This window comes from Mercenaria mercenaria, chromosome 15, assembly GCF_021730395.1.
Source record: "Mercenaria mercenaria strain notata chromosome 15, MADL_Memer_1, whole genome shotgun sequence".
In the NCBI taxonomy this organism is placed as follows: Eukaryota; Metazoa; Mollusca; class Bivalvia; order Venerida; family Veneridae; genus Mercenaria; species Mercenaria mercenaria.
This window is the reverse complement of record NC_069375.1, coordinates 66,781,787-66,801,106: the sequence shown is the minus strand read 5'-3', so window position 1 is coordinate 66,801,106 and position 19,320 is coordinate 66,781,787. Positions and strand designations below refer to the sequence as shown.

Genomic DNA, 19,320 nt, shown 5'->3' with positions numbered 1-19,320 from the left:
AAAAAATAACTACTTGAAATCTATTTCTGAATACATGTAATAAAGCGCTTACTGAATGGTTTGCCGGTCAAAAATAAAAACTATTGACTGGCAAGCAATTTTATCAGTGTATACTATTTCATTATGTTTGCTAATTAATACTAGTGTAACAGAAGAAACAGGTTTCGGTTAATAAATTAAACATTCAGTTTTGTGATAGTAGATTTCAGTGTCATGTGACGCCTCGATATTTGCCAAAACAGACATTTGGGATAATTCCAAACCTTTGAGAAAAGTTAAATATCAATTGCTGTTAAGTTTATTCAGATAGACTTCGAAGTTTTAACCTTCATGTCTAAATCGGACTAGCCTCTGGACTTCTGTCTAATCATCATAACGAAATGCACAGATCATAGATCATAACATGTATAATTCGAGTTGAAACGTGAGCTACATGTATGACAGCATGGCAAACATGAACATCTGTTCAGAAGTGTTAGGAAAATATAAAAATGAAAGGATGTGGTCTACGCACGTTGTTTGCAAAACTGGGTAAATGTGTAGCATACTCAATATCCAATTCAAATGTAGTTGTTAAGGAACCATATGACATAACATTATAAAATACTAAAATATGTATTGTTTCTGCTAAATTATTATTAGCAGAACCCCCCCCCCCCCACCCCACACACATATTTTAGTATTTTATAATGTTATGTCACGCGTTTTCTTGACAACTACATTTAAATTGGATATTGAGTATGGTACATGAATAAAGTTCAACGCATGGATATTTTTATACTTTAATCTATTATCACAAACAAAATCGTGTTCTGTTCGATGTTGTTTTCCGTGTCTGCATGTGATATACTATGATGCCCAAATAGCATACTAAATGGGAATGCCTGGCCACACAACGGTCACACAATGCCGAAATCATGAGTCTTAAAATATAAAAAATGTGTAATTATCAATTTGAACGAAATAGTGATAGGAATATCATAGGTTTAGGACTTTTTTGCGACTTTAGGAACGCAGTATTATTCGTCTAATAAATGAGTGCATATTTCTCCATGAAAAGCTAATAATCTTTCTATTACATACTTATCTACACATATCTTTATTATTCATATTTTATAAGTTTCATCTGAAGTTTAATAAATTAACCTAAATAAAAAGCTCAACGATTCAGACTTCTATATGGAAAAATATTAATGTTCCCAGTGCTGTTGTAACTTACTGAAGAATGAAAACGAGTATGTAATGACACAGTATATTTGTTTTCAATTCTTTGGAGAATAAACTTACTTGTTTAGATGTATAGGACATGATCACAAAGCTTAAGTGATGTAAAAACCGACGATATTAGAAATTAGGTCCACTGTTTGATTAGTTGATATTTAAGTATATCTTTGTTTCTAAAATATATTACGCTATACATTTTTCTTTTTATATGACTTACTTGCCAGAAAAAAAAAGAATCGACATCAATCTAATTATACAGAAATATACAATACCTTATATCACTGGTCTGGCAAAGCAGTAGTAGATGATTTGTGGTAAACGCAACTGTCCGTCTTTTATCTTTGTAGAATAATTCATGACATGTCAATTCTTTGTTTAAGCATGCAGATGACGATTCTTGTCTTAAGTAAATACTAATATTGTATTAAGTCAGTCAAATTTACTCAACCTTAGAATCACTTTCAATGCAATGCATGTGGACTGGTTTGTAAACAAAACAGTATGCAGAAGTTTTTTATATACCACACAATAAAAGTATCGAAAGGAAAAAGAGAGATTCCGAAAATCAGAAATTTGTTTTTAATCCGAAATGCGTGTTATGCATTGAAACAAATGTTTGTACAACACAAACACTTTTTTATTGTATGACACTACTCTCTGTCTATGAAAAGAGCCTTAATGAGAAAGAAATCGTGTTTAGATGTAACGTTAATGAAGAAATATTTTTCACAATGTTGGTTAAAAAGTATAAAATTTTAAGTCGTTTGTAGATCGTATATGCTATCATTGTTGCAATGAACCGACGTCTGGCTTGCGTAGGCCAAAGTGTTTGGACTATTTACTGAACAAAAGTTTGATACGGGTAATCTACTGTCCAATACCAATCAACTATTTTGTAGACTTGTGCGTTCTCAAACTACTAATCTGAAAGAGTTTTAAGTTTTCTGAGACATTTACCTTATACACCAACTTATTGTAACCATGACCTTGAATTTTACTCACCAAAAGAACTACAGATGTCTGCTGCTGATAATAGGCAATAGTCATTAGAATTCAAAGACCTATAGTTTTAAGTCTCCTTCAATATATGATCGGAAACTTTATGTTCAACCAAAACATTAAACATTATTAATCTAAACACCTAATGAATGTTTAAAGTCACAGGCCCGATTGTTGTGATCTGAAGATCATACGACATATTAGACTGACCTGCAAGAGGGAAAACAATATCCCTCTCTCTTTTTCGTCTTTCACGCAGAGTAGTAGTATTATTTCTTCTTTCTAGTATGGTTTATGAGTCAGTTTACCAATTTCGTAATTTGTTATCTCGTTTGGTTTCCATTAGGTGTCATATTGTCCGTTCTTGTCTGGTCTTTGTAACACTTAACACTTTAAGCCATGGTATCATGACTATATAACGCAATACTTTATTATACTATCTTTTTTTTTCTTTTTCTTTTTATATGCTGAAGTTTTGAAAAATCAGGGTTTATTCAAATTCTACATACAATTGTAGAAAAAGATTCTATCCGAATGTGCAGAACTACGTTAAGCGTGATTTATTTCTTAAATTCATCATCAGGTATAATAATGCAAATAATAGCTTTACAACATCAAGTCAAATGAACTGTCTGGAATTTGAAGACTATCGTCTATGCATTATGCCAGCATGGTAAAAAGTGACGGACAACTTAATAGATAAAACATTACACAGTTATTTTCATATTATTCAGACAGAATATCAACACGTGTTTAATATACCACATACCCTCAAAAAGGAAGTAGACTTTAATAACATGCTGTACAGTTAACATATATCACTACACTCAGTATAAGACTAATACTATTGAATACAATGTGTCGTACAAAATACTTTTCTAATGGATTAAAGTACCAGAAAATGTATTCCATTGTTCTGAATCCTGAGCAATACTTCCACTTCTTTTATTATGTCTTACTACTACTGATTGTCCTTTAAAGACCCATGCAATCGCATCTGCTGTGTGACAAGAATTATAGCCGTTCGCTTCGTAAAAGATTAGTGTTTTAGTGTATGCGACAGATGCAATTTCTATATTTATAAAACAAAAATGGTTTGAAGTACCACATATCTGTACAGTAAATATGTAGGTTCCATCTACAGGCGCTGTGAACTGTCCCGTTCTGTTGTTGTAAGCATCTCCTCTGTTTAAGAGTGTGTGGTCGAACACCAAAACTTCATTACTTGAAGGGTTGAGGTTTGCTAGATGCTCTGCTTTGAAGGTAACTGATATATCTGTTGAAACACGTAACATATTTTGTAAAAAATATGATCACTTTTATATATCTATATATTTAAAGTATAGCTGCGTGCTTACACTGCAGTTCAAATAATATTTTAACGAAATCAGTTTACGGTTTAGTCACGTTTATCAGCATTGAAGCTAATTCATTAATATAATACTGATAAGTCTTCCACATTTCAACACATACTATTAATGTCGTACCTTTATTAAATAAATGTGTCACAAATTGACATACGGGCCTTATTTTATCTGTAGTGTAAATGCAGGTATTGCATCATCTTTTTGTAAATTTTTTGAGTTATTGAGGTAAATGTCAGATTTCACGCATGAAATACCTCTCATGTTTTTCTGTATTTCATAACTTAAATTTCTATGTAAATTTCATTAAATTCTGTTTTAGTAATAAGAAAGTTGATATTTTATAAACTTCAGTAATTTATGTTTTTATCCCCAAAACCGCTATAATGGGCCTCAAATTGTCAATTTAAATCCGCGCCAAAGTAGTTAGATTTCCCGGCTATATCGTGAATCCCGTGAAAATGACAATAGTCGGAGCTCACGGCTTAACCGTGAATCCCATGAAATTTTGTATTTGGCGGGACATTATCCTTTAAATAGACTGGACTAGATATGCCTTGCGCACACCACCTTACGACTTTATAGACGAATCTATGTCTGAATTATTTTCTTGCTAGAAATTTATGCTCGATCGAGGTAAGAAATTTATTTGTTAGATTTTTGTATGATTTTTGCATTACGATTTTTATTTGGTAAATTTTTGTTCATTCTACAGAATTCTGTAACATTTACTTTTCGGCATATGATTTTAGCTAGTTTCGGTATGTCAGGATGATTTATTAAATTTTTCAGACTTTTGTAAATTATTTCGAAAGAGGAATCTAAAATGTTTCGTTTATATAAGATGTAAAATTTGTACTGAAATTTGTAACATGATGTTTATAAAGTACTTTGTTTCAAAAACTTATGTCAAACATTTTTGTTAATTATGGAACGCCATTACTGCATTGTATTGTTATGTATAAATCTATATGGCAAGTCTAGTACCATGTATGTAATATATTATTGTAATTTGTAATTGTGTGCCAGTCTATAGCACATCTAATTAATGTCCGTTGTAGTGTATGGCATTTGATATTATATGGATGCCAACTATGATATAACGTTTGATTTATATTGAATTTTGTTAATTTGTAGTTGTAAATAAGAGCTGCAGTTTATCATGTCCGTATCTATAATGTTTCATCATATACTTTTCATATCATTTCATACTTTAACTTTAGTCTTTTAAGTAAGTAATCTTTGTAATAATGGAAGTAATAAGTGACGTATTTTAATCATGTGACGTTTGAACTTAGTAGCACATATGTTTTGTATAAGTAGCACGTATTATTTATGGGAGCCTACGGAGGTATGGTGTACCCAAAGGAGCAGTGTTATGCCCTGACTTATTTGTTTTGCTATGGTGCTTACCATATGTTATATATTTTAGCTTCTTCCGCCAGACGAATTTTCCTGGTGATGTCATAACCCGGAAGTACAATGCCCGAGGTTCACTTGTCTTCACTCGCCTGGATGTGATATTCCCAGCGCAGAGCTTTCGTCCCATGGTTGTGCCGTAAACCGCAAAGACGATGATTTTTGTTATCCTCTGAAGTCAGCTCAGGGATGCAATCACCTACCACCATAGGGAGCCAACACGGAATCAACGTATTCACGGTTTAAAGGGACTGTATTTTGAATTTAGAAGCTACGTTTTGTTTGTGCTACTTAAAGTTCACAATTACATTAAAGACCTGTGTCACGTCAGATTAGAATGGACTATAAGAACTTTTGTATCTAGAGATACTGAACTTTTTTTTTTCTTTCTTATAATCAGTTTTTTTTTTTTCATATCTATTCATTGTTAATAATCATCTTATGTAAATAAATTTGTAAATATTGTAAAGGGTGTTGATTTGTTCTGATGGTTACTGTCGCCGGTACGGCCTTTCCTGTCACAAAATGTATTTCATTTCTAAAAAAAAAATTAAGAAGGCAAATATGATGAGATGCCTAGTAAAACAATATATAAAGACGCCACTTCTCACAAGTATGCTTATTACACAACTGCATTTCTATATTGATACCATCACAATATTTCCCATAAGGGGAGGGTCTGGGCTGTGTACACTGTCTTGAATGGCTGCGGAGTCCTCCACCACAAGATGCACTACAACTACTCCAATGTCCCCAGTCAGACCATCCGCCATCTTAAAGCAGTAATTTATATAGTTTTGGAAACAGGACTAAGACAGAATGTACGTTTAGGATTTCCTTCTTATAATAGAAAATGCTTGATTACCGTTGATACATTATACGAAGATTAGTGCCAACTATCATTATTCATAATGCTGAAACAGCATGTTCATCATTCATATTTTCTTGTGCGTTTATGTATTTTTCTTACGCAATTTAGAAAATGAAATCTACATACGAAAGACATAATAATGTTTGTATAGGGCACATGAAGACTCAACGACCGGACACTTATATCAACATACACTTATTCATAAATGTATATTATGTGTGTTTTTTAAAAAAATATTGTACTGGTGACTTACCACTTGCATTGTTTTAGACAAGTAGCGTATGATACATTAAAGTTTTCTAAGACAAAGTCATTAAGTCTGTGATCGGCTAGTGGCTGTTACATACACTTAATTAGAGGTGCGCATATTTTACGTTATAAATGTTTTTTCAAAACACAGGAATCACATCCAGTCCAAATATGTGTAACCTGTTGTTATGATTTATGTGTAATTAGAGTTTGCATGCCATCTTTTAAAACAATGTGAGAAGACGTACTCTTGCTTTAGAATACGTCCTTTCATATTATTGAAAACATAAAAAGTAATTTCACCACCTATGATTTTGACGGAATGCAGTAATCCTTACTTGCACATGGTCCAGGCATACATATTCTGTCATCAGACGGATCACCAAAACAGGGATCTCCGAACCTCGATGGATGGGGATTCGTGCATTGTCGATGTCTTCTCTCAATTCCGACATCACATGTAACAGTGCATGTCCCCCATTCGGACCATTTTGTCCATCCTCCATGAACTGTCATAAATGTATGTTTAATTTTGAAATATAGGGACAATACAATTTTTGTGTGCATTAACGTATACAGAAGCACGCGGGAATGTTTGAGACCGAGCCCGAAGGCCGGACCCAGTTGGAAAAAAAGTTTTTACGCAAATTAGCTATTTGACTCTTAGATAATCACAAGAAGAAGAAAACGTAATTTAAAAGGTTTTTTTGTTTATTATTTCGCATGTTTACTTTATCCGTGAAACATAGCAAAATAAGGAGCTTGGGATTATTCTTAGGTTTTTAGAATGAAGCTTGCATCGAATACAACTGTATCAATGGTATGGTTGTCGTGGCAAGAGAAATAATTTTATATTGATCATTAATGTATAAATGATTCTTTGATGCATATAAACCAAAATGGAAATATTTTTAATTGTTTAATTGTTAATTTATGCTAGTTAGGTACGTTCTATTTAACTTGTTTTATAACATTTTGAAAACTTTCGGAAACATAGATGTGAGGTATTTTTGTCTGTTCTTTCAGTAGAAAATCATAATGGATATTGAATGACCATGTTAAAAAACATAAGAAATAATATAGATATTTTTCTAGATCCACTAATATTTTATGCAGGTATTACCATATGAACATGATACAACGGAATAATATGAAAACGTAAAAATGATTCTATAAGGTTCTTAAGCTTTTTCAAGTGGGAACGTTTTTTTTCTGAGGTAGTTAAACGAAGTCCTTGAACACAATCATTTGCTTGAATACTTGTAGTCAGTATATTGCAAGTGTAAATCATATTGCTTTTGAAATACCTGGACACAATTGTTTGTGGCAAGCCTTGATATCGGTGTCATTCCCTGTGCAGTCTAAACCGTTATTCGCTGGTGCAGGATTGGTACATGTCCTCTTTCTAGTCTGTGTGCCATTATCACAAGTAACGTCACATACTGACCACTGTGACCATTCCGCCCAGTTACCATCCTCTAGTACATTTGAAGTTAACAAAATTAACAAAGAATAATTTTATAAACATTTCTTTGACACTTATTAAGTTTACATTGTATTTCTATCTGTATCATAAAAGCATAAAACGTTTAAAAAAAAGCTGACAAACGAAACAATTATCCCTCAACGTCACTAATTTTCCATTAAACGCACGTGAACGTCTGCGTTGTTGTTTCACGTTGACGTCAGTCCCTTTTGAATATTATGTTTTGGGGCCGTAATGCGCTTACGCTTTGCCACGGAACGCGCATATAATAAATTATAAAAAGTGTACTCTCTGTTAGCACACATTTTCTCACCTGTTAAGAGTTAGGTCCATGTTTCGGAGAAAAAAGTTCGAACATCACCAACTCATAGAAAAAAGTATTGGCTTTAAAATTTATGAAAATTCAAAGCATATAAAACATTAATTTTATTAAAAGAAAAATCCGGAAAGGGACTGCATGAAGGGGCCACACTTTTGGACAGTTCAGCGCCTTTAAAAACTTACCATTTTTTAAAACTTCGTTTTGATGTATTTGCAATACAGTACCAGTGTTTAAACTTAAAATAAGTAGGTAAAAACATTGTTTTTGACAATTGTTTACGTTCTTTTTTAAAGGCGGACGACTCCTTTAGAATATTTTAAGTATCCAACTCTGTCGGACAGAACAATGAAACATGTATTAGTCAGATAAATTGTTTGTCAAGATGCTGTTCGTTTACTAAAAAATTGTATTGTTTTGTGAAATTCTGCTAAACCGTAAAACGCCCCCGAAAAATGACAAGAACAGCAGTTTAATGCTAGAAATCATAGACAGGCATAATGAGGCCGTGTTTCATAGGCTTAAGTTGTACGTTAGCAGGTATATACAGAATCAACAATGTTACATTATAATGCTTACCTAAATCACACAACTGGCAAAATTTGGGACAGACCGTTTTCGAATGGTGAATGTCTTGACATATGTTAAACATTGCATTTAGAAAGGCACAGTCAACCTTTACATCATCTATACATGTCGTCGCTGTATGAAAGGTGTATATTAAGGTATATTATTTGTATAATATGTAAACGAATATACAGAACAAATGTATGATGCATGAAAAAAAAATGTTTATAAAAACATAACTGACTACTTAACTGTTGAATATGATAAAATTTGCAGTATGAAATTTCATTTTGGCGCAAAATACTGTATTTCAAATTACAGAAACCTACGTTTTAAATGACTGCATAGCAGATTGTTACAGTGATTCGTACTGCAACATTCATGACACTGAGCTGTCTCACGTTTACTGATATCTCGTCCAATTATCCCAGGGCCACCACCGCCTATAGTCCCGCATTGCTAAAATAATAATAATAATAATAATAATAAATCAGAGTAAATATTGTCGCAATAATGTTTTTGAAAACAAAAATAAAATATACTTATAGACAGGGACAATTTTTATACAGCAACAGTACGTACGGATTTTAAATAACAACAGTCTAGAGATAACAATGACACTTTCCACACACACACACACACACACACACACACACACACACACACACTTTTGATCGGTGGACAAATACAATGTGTATATTTAATTTTTACGATATAGTCATCAATAGTCATGTTCACATTTTGTCCGGGCGGAATTCTAGATCTTCTCCATTATTTCAACTGATCAAAAGACAAAGTATTTCAAATTCAAATTATTTACTGGATATCTACACAACTAACCTGATTATCCGTGCACCCCAGTGTAAATGATTGTTTTTGTCCGGATGTTTGCAAGTTGGTGTAGCAAGACTGCAATGTGTTAAATATTCCCTATACTAAATATGAATAAATAGCGGCTTATTCTTTTACATTATCTATATTTACATGCAAGTTTAATATGGATATGTACAACTACATTTTATAACAATCTATTCAGTGTTTTATTGAAATGTGCGGGATAAACTGGTTGTGTTACATGTTTCTACTGGTACGAAACAGTGAACATAGTAAATTTTACTTAAAACCATTTAAGTTCTATAAGGCTTTTAATTCTATGTTAAAGCATTTAAAACAGCTGTCAATTTTAGCTATACAAATTTCTGACAACTATATGAGAAAAGAAACTACTCTTAAAAATAGGACTTTGTTAGAAATTAGTAAAGTTTCTGTTAATTATCATAAATGTTGCAGCCACATTATGAACGAAAACACTATGAGCCATGAAAAGTTAATATCTTCGTCATCGTCTTTTAAATTAATGATGTCTAATAAATTTACCTGGGCATACTGACATTGTGATGTATTGTGGCAGTTGTCTAAGTCTTCAATATCGGTGCATGAATAACACTCTAGAGATGCTACAATAAAGTATTATTTTTCATGAATTACATTTATTTCTTTACAAAAATATCATCATTATGTCCTCTTTACATCCGTGTTCAGAAAATATAAATTGAATGTAGATTAGAAATACTATCTAAATCCATTTATACCTTAAGTGTCAGTATCGTATTTCTAAATTCGTTTCGATTTATAAATAAAGACGATAATGTGCTTAATATAGTATATAAATATGTATGATAAAATTCTTACAATTAGTAATACTAAATGTAAAGTTAAATACATAATGTTCTTGAGACAAAAAACTGCCAGAAAAGGTCATTCTTGACTCCTTGAAAGATGTGTTCATTATGGTACTGTTAATTCAACAGTGTTTTGCATGGTTGTAATATTTTTGTACATACGAAATGACACATTGAAGGTGCCATTTTCACTATGAGGTTGTAAATCATCTGTAATTCTAAACAGATTGGTGTTTAAAACTAATTTGAACTAAACTAGTCCTATTACATAAAGTAAGTTGCACACGACAACTTTTACAAGATGTATTGCATTACACTGAAACTCTTTGTTCTATTATAAAATCTTCTGTTGATATATTAAGAAAATTGGCTACAATAGCTACCATATTTCATTACCTGTTCTGGCAGGAACGGGGTAATTGACTCTTATCATACGTTTGCAAACCTATCGGTCAGTGTCGACGAGAAACAATATATTTCATATCCATGGAATCACAGACTCTAGGAGGCCAGTTCCCTCTCTTCTCTGCCCAGTCAATGTTTTCAACATTTCAAAACAAACAGAGCGTAGTTTCCAATCTTTTGATATATTTTTTACCAATTAAACTTGTTTTACCATCATAAAAGAAGCACTTAAGTATGGCAGGGGCGGGGAGGGGAGGGGTGGGCAAATGCCTTCCAGATATCTATTCATGAAATGTTCATAGTTCGTCGACATTATGCGCATTATGTAAAAGAATAATGAAAAGTAGCATATGAACATTTTGGCTTAGTTTTTAAGGAACATTTACACAGACTTGACATCTTACCTATACATTTCGCTGTGGTAAGACAGACTAGAATGGATAAATCTGTAAATAGAAAAATGTTACTAAAGCAATCGTTACCTGCCTATCCACCCAACAGCTTCCAATACATATTATTGTTAGGAAAATATCGAAGTTGTACGAGTGTAAATATTGCAACGTTTTGACTGAATCAATTTTCTTTTTTAATGTCAACTAAGCACACTTAATATCTTTTCGATGGTGGAAATGTTATTTACCTTTGTACGTTCATTTAAAATGGCACTGCAATCATTTAGGGCAATTATTGTTACAATATGAAGTTACAGAAATAACACTTAGTTGTATATTATTCACTTCCTGCCGTGGAGCATTGGATTTTTATGGTGAACATCAAACGTATTCTAGATCATCATGCCATAAACGATTAAAATACATTTTAAAGAGAACGTAAGTATGATAAATTTTGCGACAGAGTACCACCAGAAAGGACACAAGAAGTTTATGATGCCTTATCAGAGTTTCACTGCTCGAACATGTATAACAAGAAACATTTCTACCAAGTTTCTTAAATATACAGAGAAAATCCTCAAATTTTTCATAGAGTCATATAGAGAAACAAAGATCCACGTTTGATTTACATACATGTAGGGAAACAAACTGGCTGTCGTGCTTTTTGACTAATCGGAATAATTCGAACAATCTTAACAAAGGATAACCTAAAAAGCATTTCTGTGAATTACATTCAAAACTGTTCCGGAAACTTTTAAAGAGAAGAGTTTAAAATTTTCTGCTATATACATGTAGGGTAAAATAGACCCGCACCTGAGCTGCAGTCTTATTTTACAAATCAAAATAATTTGCAAACTATGGAAGAGGGCCGTCAAAGGGAAATTTCTGTGAAGTTATCGTAAAATCAGATTTACGGTTTAAAAGGATATGTTTTTAAAAGATGTTGATAGTTCTTGCTCTGACTACCATGTATTTCGAGAAATCGGATTAATTTGAATATTACTGGTTACCAAAGGAACACTGGTGTACAATTATGTTAAAGCAACTAACCCACACATTGTTAATTGTAATTTTTAAAATAATTTATCACCGGAAGGCAAAATACCGCCACTGTTTCATATATATACATGAAACATAATGGTTGACCAGTTTATAGTTTCCAGAATTACGGGCACATTTGAATTTTTGCAGTTTTTTTTTTTCATGCACTTTTATAAACTGTTACAACGGTTTATTTTGTAAACATTGATAAATATAGAACGAGACGCGACAGTATTGTTAGACGCTATCATCACGTGGGCAGCAAATCAAAATAGCGCATGTAGTTTGATGGGTCAATTTATATACTCGTCTACCGATTAGAGATGTCAGTATGATTTACTTTGCCTTATTTAGTTAAGAACCATTTAATCGTACCGAATAACACTACCTAAATAACGGATCGTTCCATTATTCGACGCCGCCCTGAAGGCGGTGTCGAGTATATGGGAAACACTTTTATTTCGGACCCTGTAAAGATGGTAATGAATAGTTTCTGAGTGATAAACTGAACACAGTTTGTAAAAAAATCAACGCTATTGCACAATACATTTTAGTGAATAAACAAAAAATGGCAAAAAGAAAATATAAAAAGTGTATGTAATGCAACTAATTATGTGATTTAAAACAATTCTATCTGTCTTTCCTCTCCTTATTTGTAGAGCAGAACATATTTTTTTTATTTACAATTTCGTCAAAAATGTTGATCCGATTTATTGATAAGGGAGGTTACTCTGTAAGTCAAGTTTTCTATTTCTATTCTTAGCATGACCTACTTACCGATCTCATTTTCTATAAATAGAACACACCGCAGATATACCACAATGCGTGAATCGCCTGGACAAGGGAGCGTTCGTGTATTTTACAATAATCTTGCTGTAAACTTCGAAGAGAACATTAAAAAAAAATTATGGAAAATTACAATTTGCCAGCATAAAAATTCCTTGGAAAGAAAAACGTATTTACAAAGTAAATAAAGGAATCAATAAGCATAGATATGTTGAAATGGACGAAGGAAATGCCTCTGTTAACTTATTTTTAACCTTTTTTTTCTTATTTTCTTTGTTGATGGGTACAGTTATGTAATTTCAGAATGCGCACACTTTTGCAAATTCCTATTTCTATTTTTTTTTTTTGGCTTATGTGTCATATAGATCTACTCATAGTTTACATATATACACTGTCAACTAAGGTGTGCAATAGGCTAAAGAGCATTTTGATGAATTTGTCAGTATCAAGTTAATACTTCTTTAAATGTGGTTAGATCGAAATATCAAAAGCCATGGGACCATAACTTATCAAAGCATCAGTGACTTTGATCTTATATGACTAGTCAGTTGCTCTGGTTTTATTATATCTTGTTACTTGCTTCTTTTTCTTCTTTTTTTTAAATTTAATAGATAGTTTTTGTATTTGTCCATTCCTGACAGAAAAAAAAAATCATTGAAATATTTTCTACACTTTGGCAGTGGGTTATTATGCTTGCTAAATTTCTTGTAATATTAGATTTGAATCTAGACACTGACATACGCCTAGTAACCTTACAGTTCAACGAGGACTTCAAGTTTATCGTTCGTCCGAAAAAAGAAAGAATTCTATGATATTCAAAAGTATATAAGAAAGATTCATGCTTTGTGAATAGGGGCAATATAGGGATTATTTATGTTATATCATTCTTTTCTTGGACAAAATTTTTGGTTGTTTTTGGCAACGGAAACAGTAAATTGCTGTGTATAATCTGCATTCTGAAATCTATAATGTAGGTGACTAAGGTCCATAAAACTTCATCAGTAAATAGAAAACACTCATTACATTACATGATAATAAAAATAATGGTTTCTGTGAACCACAACTTTTCACAGGAGGTGACCTTAGTTAGTGAAATAATTACTTTAATTTTGTATGTATAGGGACAACCTACTCGCAATGTTATATTCTTCATGTTTATAACATATATTGTTTTATGTGCTAGTCAGACTAATAAAGTAATGATTAGGTGATTTCTCATATTGCAATAAATGTACTTCAGACACAACACTTGGCGGCGTCTTTGATGCTTGCATTAATGAACTTCCTTGTTAAAAGTACATGTAAAACATCGCTCGCCCCAACACCGAACTATAGGTAGCGCACAGTATTATGGCGTTTAGAAGTGAAAACAAAACAGTAACATAAAATTAAGTCAAAACACAAAGGTTACGATTAAGTTAGTGATTCCTCGTTGGTCGAGCGGTTACGGTATTTCTATTATACCTTTTCGTCTGGGGTTTGATCCCCATTTTTTCAGTTTGCATTACATACCTTGTGTAAGTTTGTTCTTCTCTTGTCTGGTTTCTAATTGATTGTTTTCGTATAATATGGAAGTATCTATAAATAAATCAATCCTAAAATTATGACCAGGCAATGTTTGTATTAATGTGAAGTGTAAGATTGTTACAAAACTAACCCGTACAGGTTTGAAGATATCACAGGAAAGATTAAAGAAACATTAGATTATATTAAAGATGGAATGTACTTAGACATAATTACGTGTCAGTTGTGACATATAATTTTTGTGGACATGTCACAACTGGATTTACTAACTCGTTGTGTCTTCATTGTATTGTAGTGAAGAAAAAATAAAGGCAAAATTTAACGGGTATAGGAATCGAACTCACGACGAACAAGTATAATACGAATGCCGTAACCGCACTAGGCCAACGAGAAATCACTGACTGAATTGGTAACGTACTATGTGTACTGACTTTATTTTATGTTTTTTATTTCAAAGCGTCACAACAGTGTGCGATACCTATACGTGTGCGCTCTTTTGAAAATCACGTGATGTTTGCTGACGGGAATTCCGTTTTTTTTATAAACCAGGAAACCCTAATCAGAAATTGTAGACGAATGTTTTTATTTTAAATGTATTAAGGAAACAAAGATTTTCAACAGAATTTAATGAAAAATACATTGTAAGAACATTGATAATGCAGCATATAGGTGAATAAAGCAAACGTTTGATTTTTTAAAATCTGACACCACGATGTATGGGTTAATCGCTTTAAAAATCAGACAGGCAGTTTCTGACACGAAGAGTTTTAGTGCCATGCTAGACGCTTTACACTAAAAACTGAATCCGTCACACTACATCATATCGTACAGTTTTTATTTTCACAAGATAATGATTAGTAAAACTGTTTGAATATGTGATTTATATGTGTTATATTGTCCAGCAGTTTTTTTCAAATGATACAAATTCACTAAAATAAAACATATTTGGATTTGTTTAGAATTGAAATAGCTCCCAACGTATCCCTTTAAAGCAATTGTTGTAGTGGTTTATACATAAAAAAGTTTCAGATTGTTACAGATCGTAATAAGAACCGCGCCATGAGAAAACCAATATCCGCGCATTCTAGTCAGGATCCATGTTGGTCGCTTTCAAAGCCTATTGCAATTAAAGAAACCGTTAGCGAACGGTGTGGATCCTGACCAGACTGCGGTCACTATTTTGGTTTTCTCATGGCACGGCTCATCATTAAAATTTAATATTAAGGAGACATTCTTGTACTTTTTAACATTTGTACTAGTAGCTGCCTATTATGTGTAATAATATTTTGTACCTGTAACTTCAGAAAATGCACAATTACATTTAGAAAAATACCAGTTTAAATCTTACTTACATAGACAGGTCATTGTTAATGTTAATTCGATGCAGCCAACATCTTAACTTTGTTCCTTACGTTTTGTAAATGACTAGTTAAGTGTTCAAGATATCTAATAAAGGAATGTTAAATTATGTTCCGTGTAAGAATGACATATGGTGTTTTGAACATCGCACAACTTCAAAATCACAATATGTCCCAAAGTAACTGTATCAGTCACGTAACTGAAAGATAATATTGACAACAGTTATGTGTCTTTTAGTACAAATGCCGTATTTAATTTTCATGAGACAATAAGATATCGGCACCGTTTAGAGCAAATGAGTTCATGTTACAAACACTGAATATCACATTAAAATGAACAAAAGAATATGCTATGAAACAAAACTACAGTGACTTTATAACTCGTGCAATATCTAATTTTGTTATAATTTGATGACAGTAATATCTGTTTTAATCAAATAAAATGAGCATCATCTATGCAAAAACTTAAAGTTTTTCATAAGTACATTTAATCTTACATTGCAGACTTTGCTAATGCATAGATTTACAATTAGTGGAACTCCAAATAAAAATCTGCGAAGACATTAATGACTATCTCTTCACTTCAATGTTGATAAGATTTTTTCTGATTCATTAGAGGTTTTCAATTGTGTAATATGAATATTTTAAATAACTTTAAAACAGTAAAATAAAATAGGTTTTAAACATTTTTAGACCATAACTTATCTGAACGTCTTCCAAATGGTCTAATCTTTGTTAACGCACGATAAATCAATATAATGATAAAACACTAATAAAATCGGGCAAATACAAGTCGACTTTAAGCTTCCAAAGGTTAGAGTCTTTTTTATTTTAAAAGATACCATTGTTGACCAAAATGAGAGTGTAATGAAATTATCATATTAAGCAATGCAGCTCAGATTTTAGGAGAAAATAACAGCGCAAAACGTTGTTGCTTGTTCCGCTTTATAACATCAGTTATACGCATCTAATAGTTATGTAATCCACTATTCCACTAGTCCATTTAATACAGTATTTCATTCTGGGTGTCACGTGGCAAAGATATACATGTATGAGCTTGTGGATTAGTATAATTATGGAAGTATTAAATGCAGTTTTGCTGTTAACACATACCCTGCTAAATTTCTATAACGAACTTGTCCATCTTTCAATATGGACAGCACCATTAACTGTTAAAAGGAAAATATACTGACTGAATAGCGAACGGATGGTCAGGCTGATCATGATCTACACTGGTCGCAAAGGTTGATTTATCGTGTCAGGCTTGATAACCGTTAAAGATTTTCTTATCAATTCTATCGGTGTTTTGCATCTTCTAGGGTATTAAAGAAACTGATGTGTATCACAAACTGATATCTAAAATTCACTTTTAAGCTTGAGTTATATATCTAATATTTAAAGCATGCGTAACACTATGTTGGTTAACTTTTTGAAACGGATATCTTTAAACAAAGAAACAGCCAGGTAAGTAATCTATTACTTCATTTCATTTAATCAAATCGTTGTAAATGCAATGCAACATCATCAAAGTTAACAACTGCAAATTTGAAATAAATACATTATCGACCTTTTATGAACGAAACAGTGTTTGTCTGTGAATATGTCATTGAAATGCATTTTGATACATTAAACATTAGCTGTAAAATGGGTTACCCTTACAGGCTAAAAACCATTAAATCAATAGGTTCTTTATTTAATATAAAATCCATTTACTTGATAACGTTTTTTTTTTCGAAATTTTCTATCATATCAGATTACAAGAGACTTATATCCCCAGAACTATATCGTTACTTTAGAAAAATAGAAAGAGAAAGGGGTGTTAACTTTTATATAAGAAACTGTTTATATAAGAAGACAGCCCGCTTAATTTTCTTCTTTTCACTTTTTTCAATGTCTGTTTCCGAGACACAAATTTCTTAAACCGCCATGTATTCCTAACATGAGGTCGGAACATTTGGTAATGCACAGTCTACTATAAAGTGCATTTAAAACAGTTCACTGATGGTAATGGTAATAAATTGATAATATTGTTATTACAACTAAATGAGTTCATATTAGCTTGAAGATATCGTGTATGTTTTTGATATAAAAACATTTCAAAATATGTGTATCTATATGTGTGACATACTCAAGCTACATATACCTCTGTTTTTCATTTAAAGAAACGTTCACTATCTATGTAGCAAACAATGTACATTATTCCAATAGAAATAATATTTTACGATACTTTTCCTCTGCATAACACGAACATTTGTATGTTTAGTACGCAAACGGATAAACTCTTTTTATATTCAGACAATTAACCGTACGTTTTAACATTTAATACTTGTCCAAAAGATAAAAGGTGTCTACCTATGTACGTAAAGTGATCAAAAATTCATTTCTCAGCCTAGCCTTTGGCATGAAGCTTTACTCAAGAAGCTATATTTTATATGTGCCTTGTCAGTTCTAATCCAGTTTCTATGAGGTTTCATTTTAGTAATCCAAAAGGTCGAAAGACCTTTTTCCGATTTAATAATTATTGTCTAACAATATCGTGAAACATATATAAGTGGCGGGTTTAACAATTTACTATAATCTTTCTTTAATGTAATTGTACTTAAGTAGTTCGAAACGAATGCTCTTTTCACTTATTTTGTTTTCATAGTGAAGTGCATTAAACTTTTGTACTTCCTCACACTCGGGTGAAATACGTACAGTATACGTCAGTGTGAGAAAATTCCTCCATAGCGCTTGCTTACCTGTATTGTATTGAGCGATCGTTTGATAGCTGTGTGTTCATATGAGAAAATGACTATATATTTAAGAAATAATAAGTTCCCAAACGTTGTTTATCGTAGAATAACCCGAGTTTTGAGTTCTTATGTGTAAAAATATATCACGAAGGGCGTAGGCCTAAGTGATATATTGTTTCGCATAAGAACGAAAAACCCGGGTTATTCAACAATAAATCACACTTGAGAACTTATTATTTCGATTCTAACACGGCATACTAGTATCAAAGGTATTAGAATCAAAGCCTTGAGATGTCTGATGGTTGCGGGTTTTGCTAGAGTTATTTTCATTTTAAATGCCAATCTATAAATATACATTATAAGAAACAAATACTAATGTGCCTCATATCTAAGATAAACTCTGCCTGACATGAACAGCTGGAAGTCAGTGATCTTACCATGGGCTGCAATACCTAATCATTGGCAGATCTTATATAATCTAAATGGCCAGTGTGAATGGATAGAGGATGAATAAGAACTGCTTGATCATTGATAATTCATCCGTATTGTTCATGGATGGGACTACTTTGTGTAGCACATGAACAAATTCCTTTGGATGTGATTTGGAATCAAATAAAGATGCTACATGATTGTCAGAAATACACTTAACTTTGGTAGCGGGATAAACCCGCAACCAAAAATGGTAACCACTTTTTATGACCGTGCTACGCACTTTGATCGGATGACATCATTGCACCGAGTGGTTTATTGCAGAATAACCCGAGATACAGTTTGCTCTACATGTATGTAGGTTATTTGTTGGTCGTGCTAGAATGGTTGTTTTATCATTAATAATGTTTTCCTTTTTGTGTACTTCCCTTTTGAAAACTACACATGATTTCGGCATCGACTGACAATTT

General features: G+C 32.3%; 1 protein-coding gene across 2 annotated transcripts; it reads right to left on the bottom strand.

Annotated features, from left to right (window-relative positions):
* Positions 1 to 806: 806 nt before the first annotated feature.
* On the bottom strand, positions 807 to 15,816 carry LOC123562635 (thrombospondin-1-like). Of its 2 annotated transcripts, XR_008367484.1 has the most exons (10): positions 15,681 to 15,816; positions 10,990 to 11,031; positions 9,876 to 9,955; positions 9,339 to 9,407; positions 8,828 to 8,957; positions 8,511 to 8,633; positions 7,434 to 7,604; positions 6,465 to 6,635; positions 5,001 to 5,779; positions 807 to 3,499 (listed from the first exon to the last, which is right to left on the bottom strand). XR_008367484.1 is itself a non-coding variant. In XM_045355261.2 (9 exons), exons 1-9 carry the CDS (start codon positions 15,691 to 15,693, stop codon positions 5,583 to 5,585), a joined length of 996 nt encoding a protein of 331 aa, XP_045211196.1. In that variant the 5' UTR covers positions 15,694 to 15,816; the 3' UTR covers positions 3,539 to 5,582. The 2 variants fall into 2 exon arrangements, 1 of the variants encoding a protein (XP_045211196.1); XM_045355261.2 differs by lacking the exon at positions 807 to 3,499 and having other exon boundaries at positions 3,539 to 5,779.
* Between the last annotated feature and the right edge of the window lie 3,504 nt (positions 15,817 to 19,320).

Coding starts and splice junctions, on each gene's coding strand:
- LOC123562635 (XM_045355261.2), bottom strand. Junction 9,956..10,989: donor TACCACAGCGAAATGTATAG/GTAAGATGTCAA, acceptor ACTTTATTGTAG/CATCTCTAGAGTGTTATTCA. Junction 5,780..6,464: donor TATGCCTGGACCATGTGCAA/GTAAGGATTACT, acceptor TACTGCTTTAAG/ATGGCGGATGGTCTGACTGG.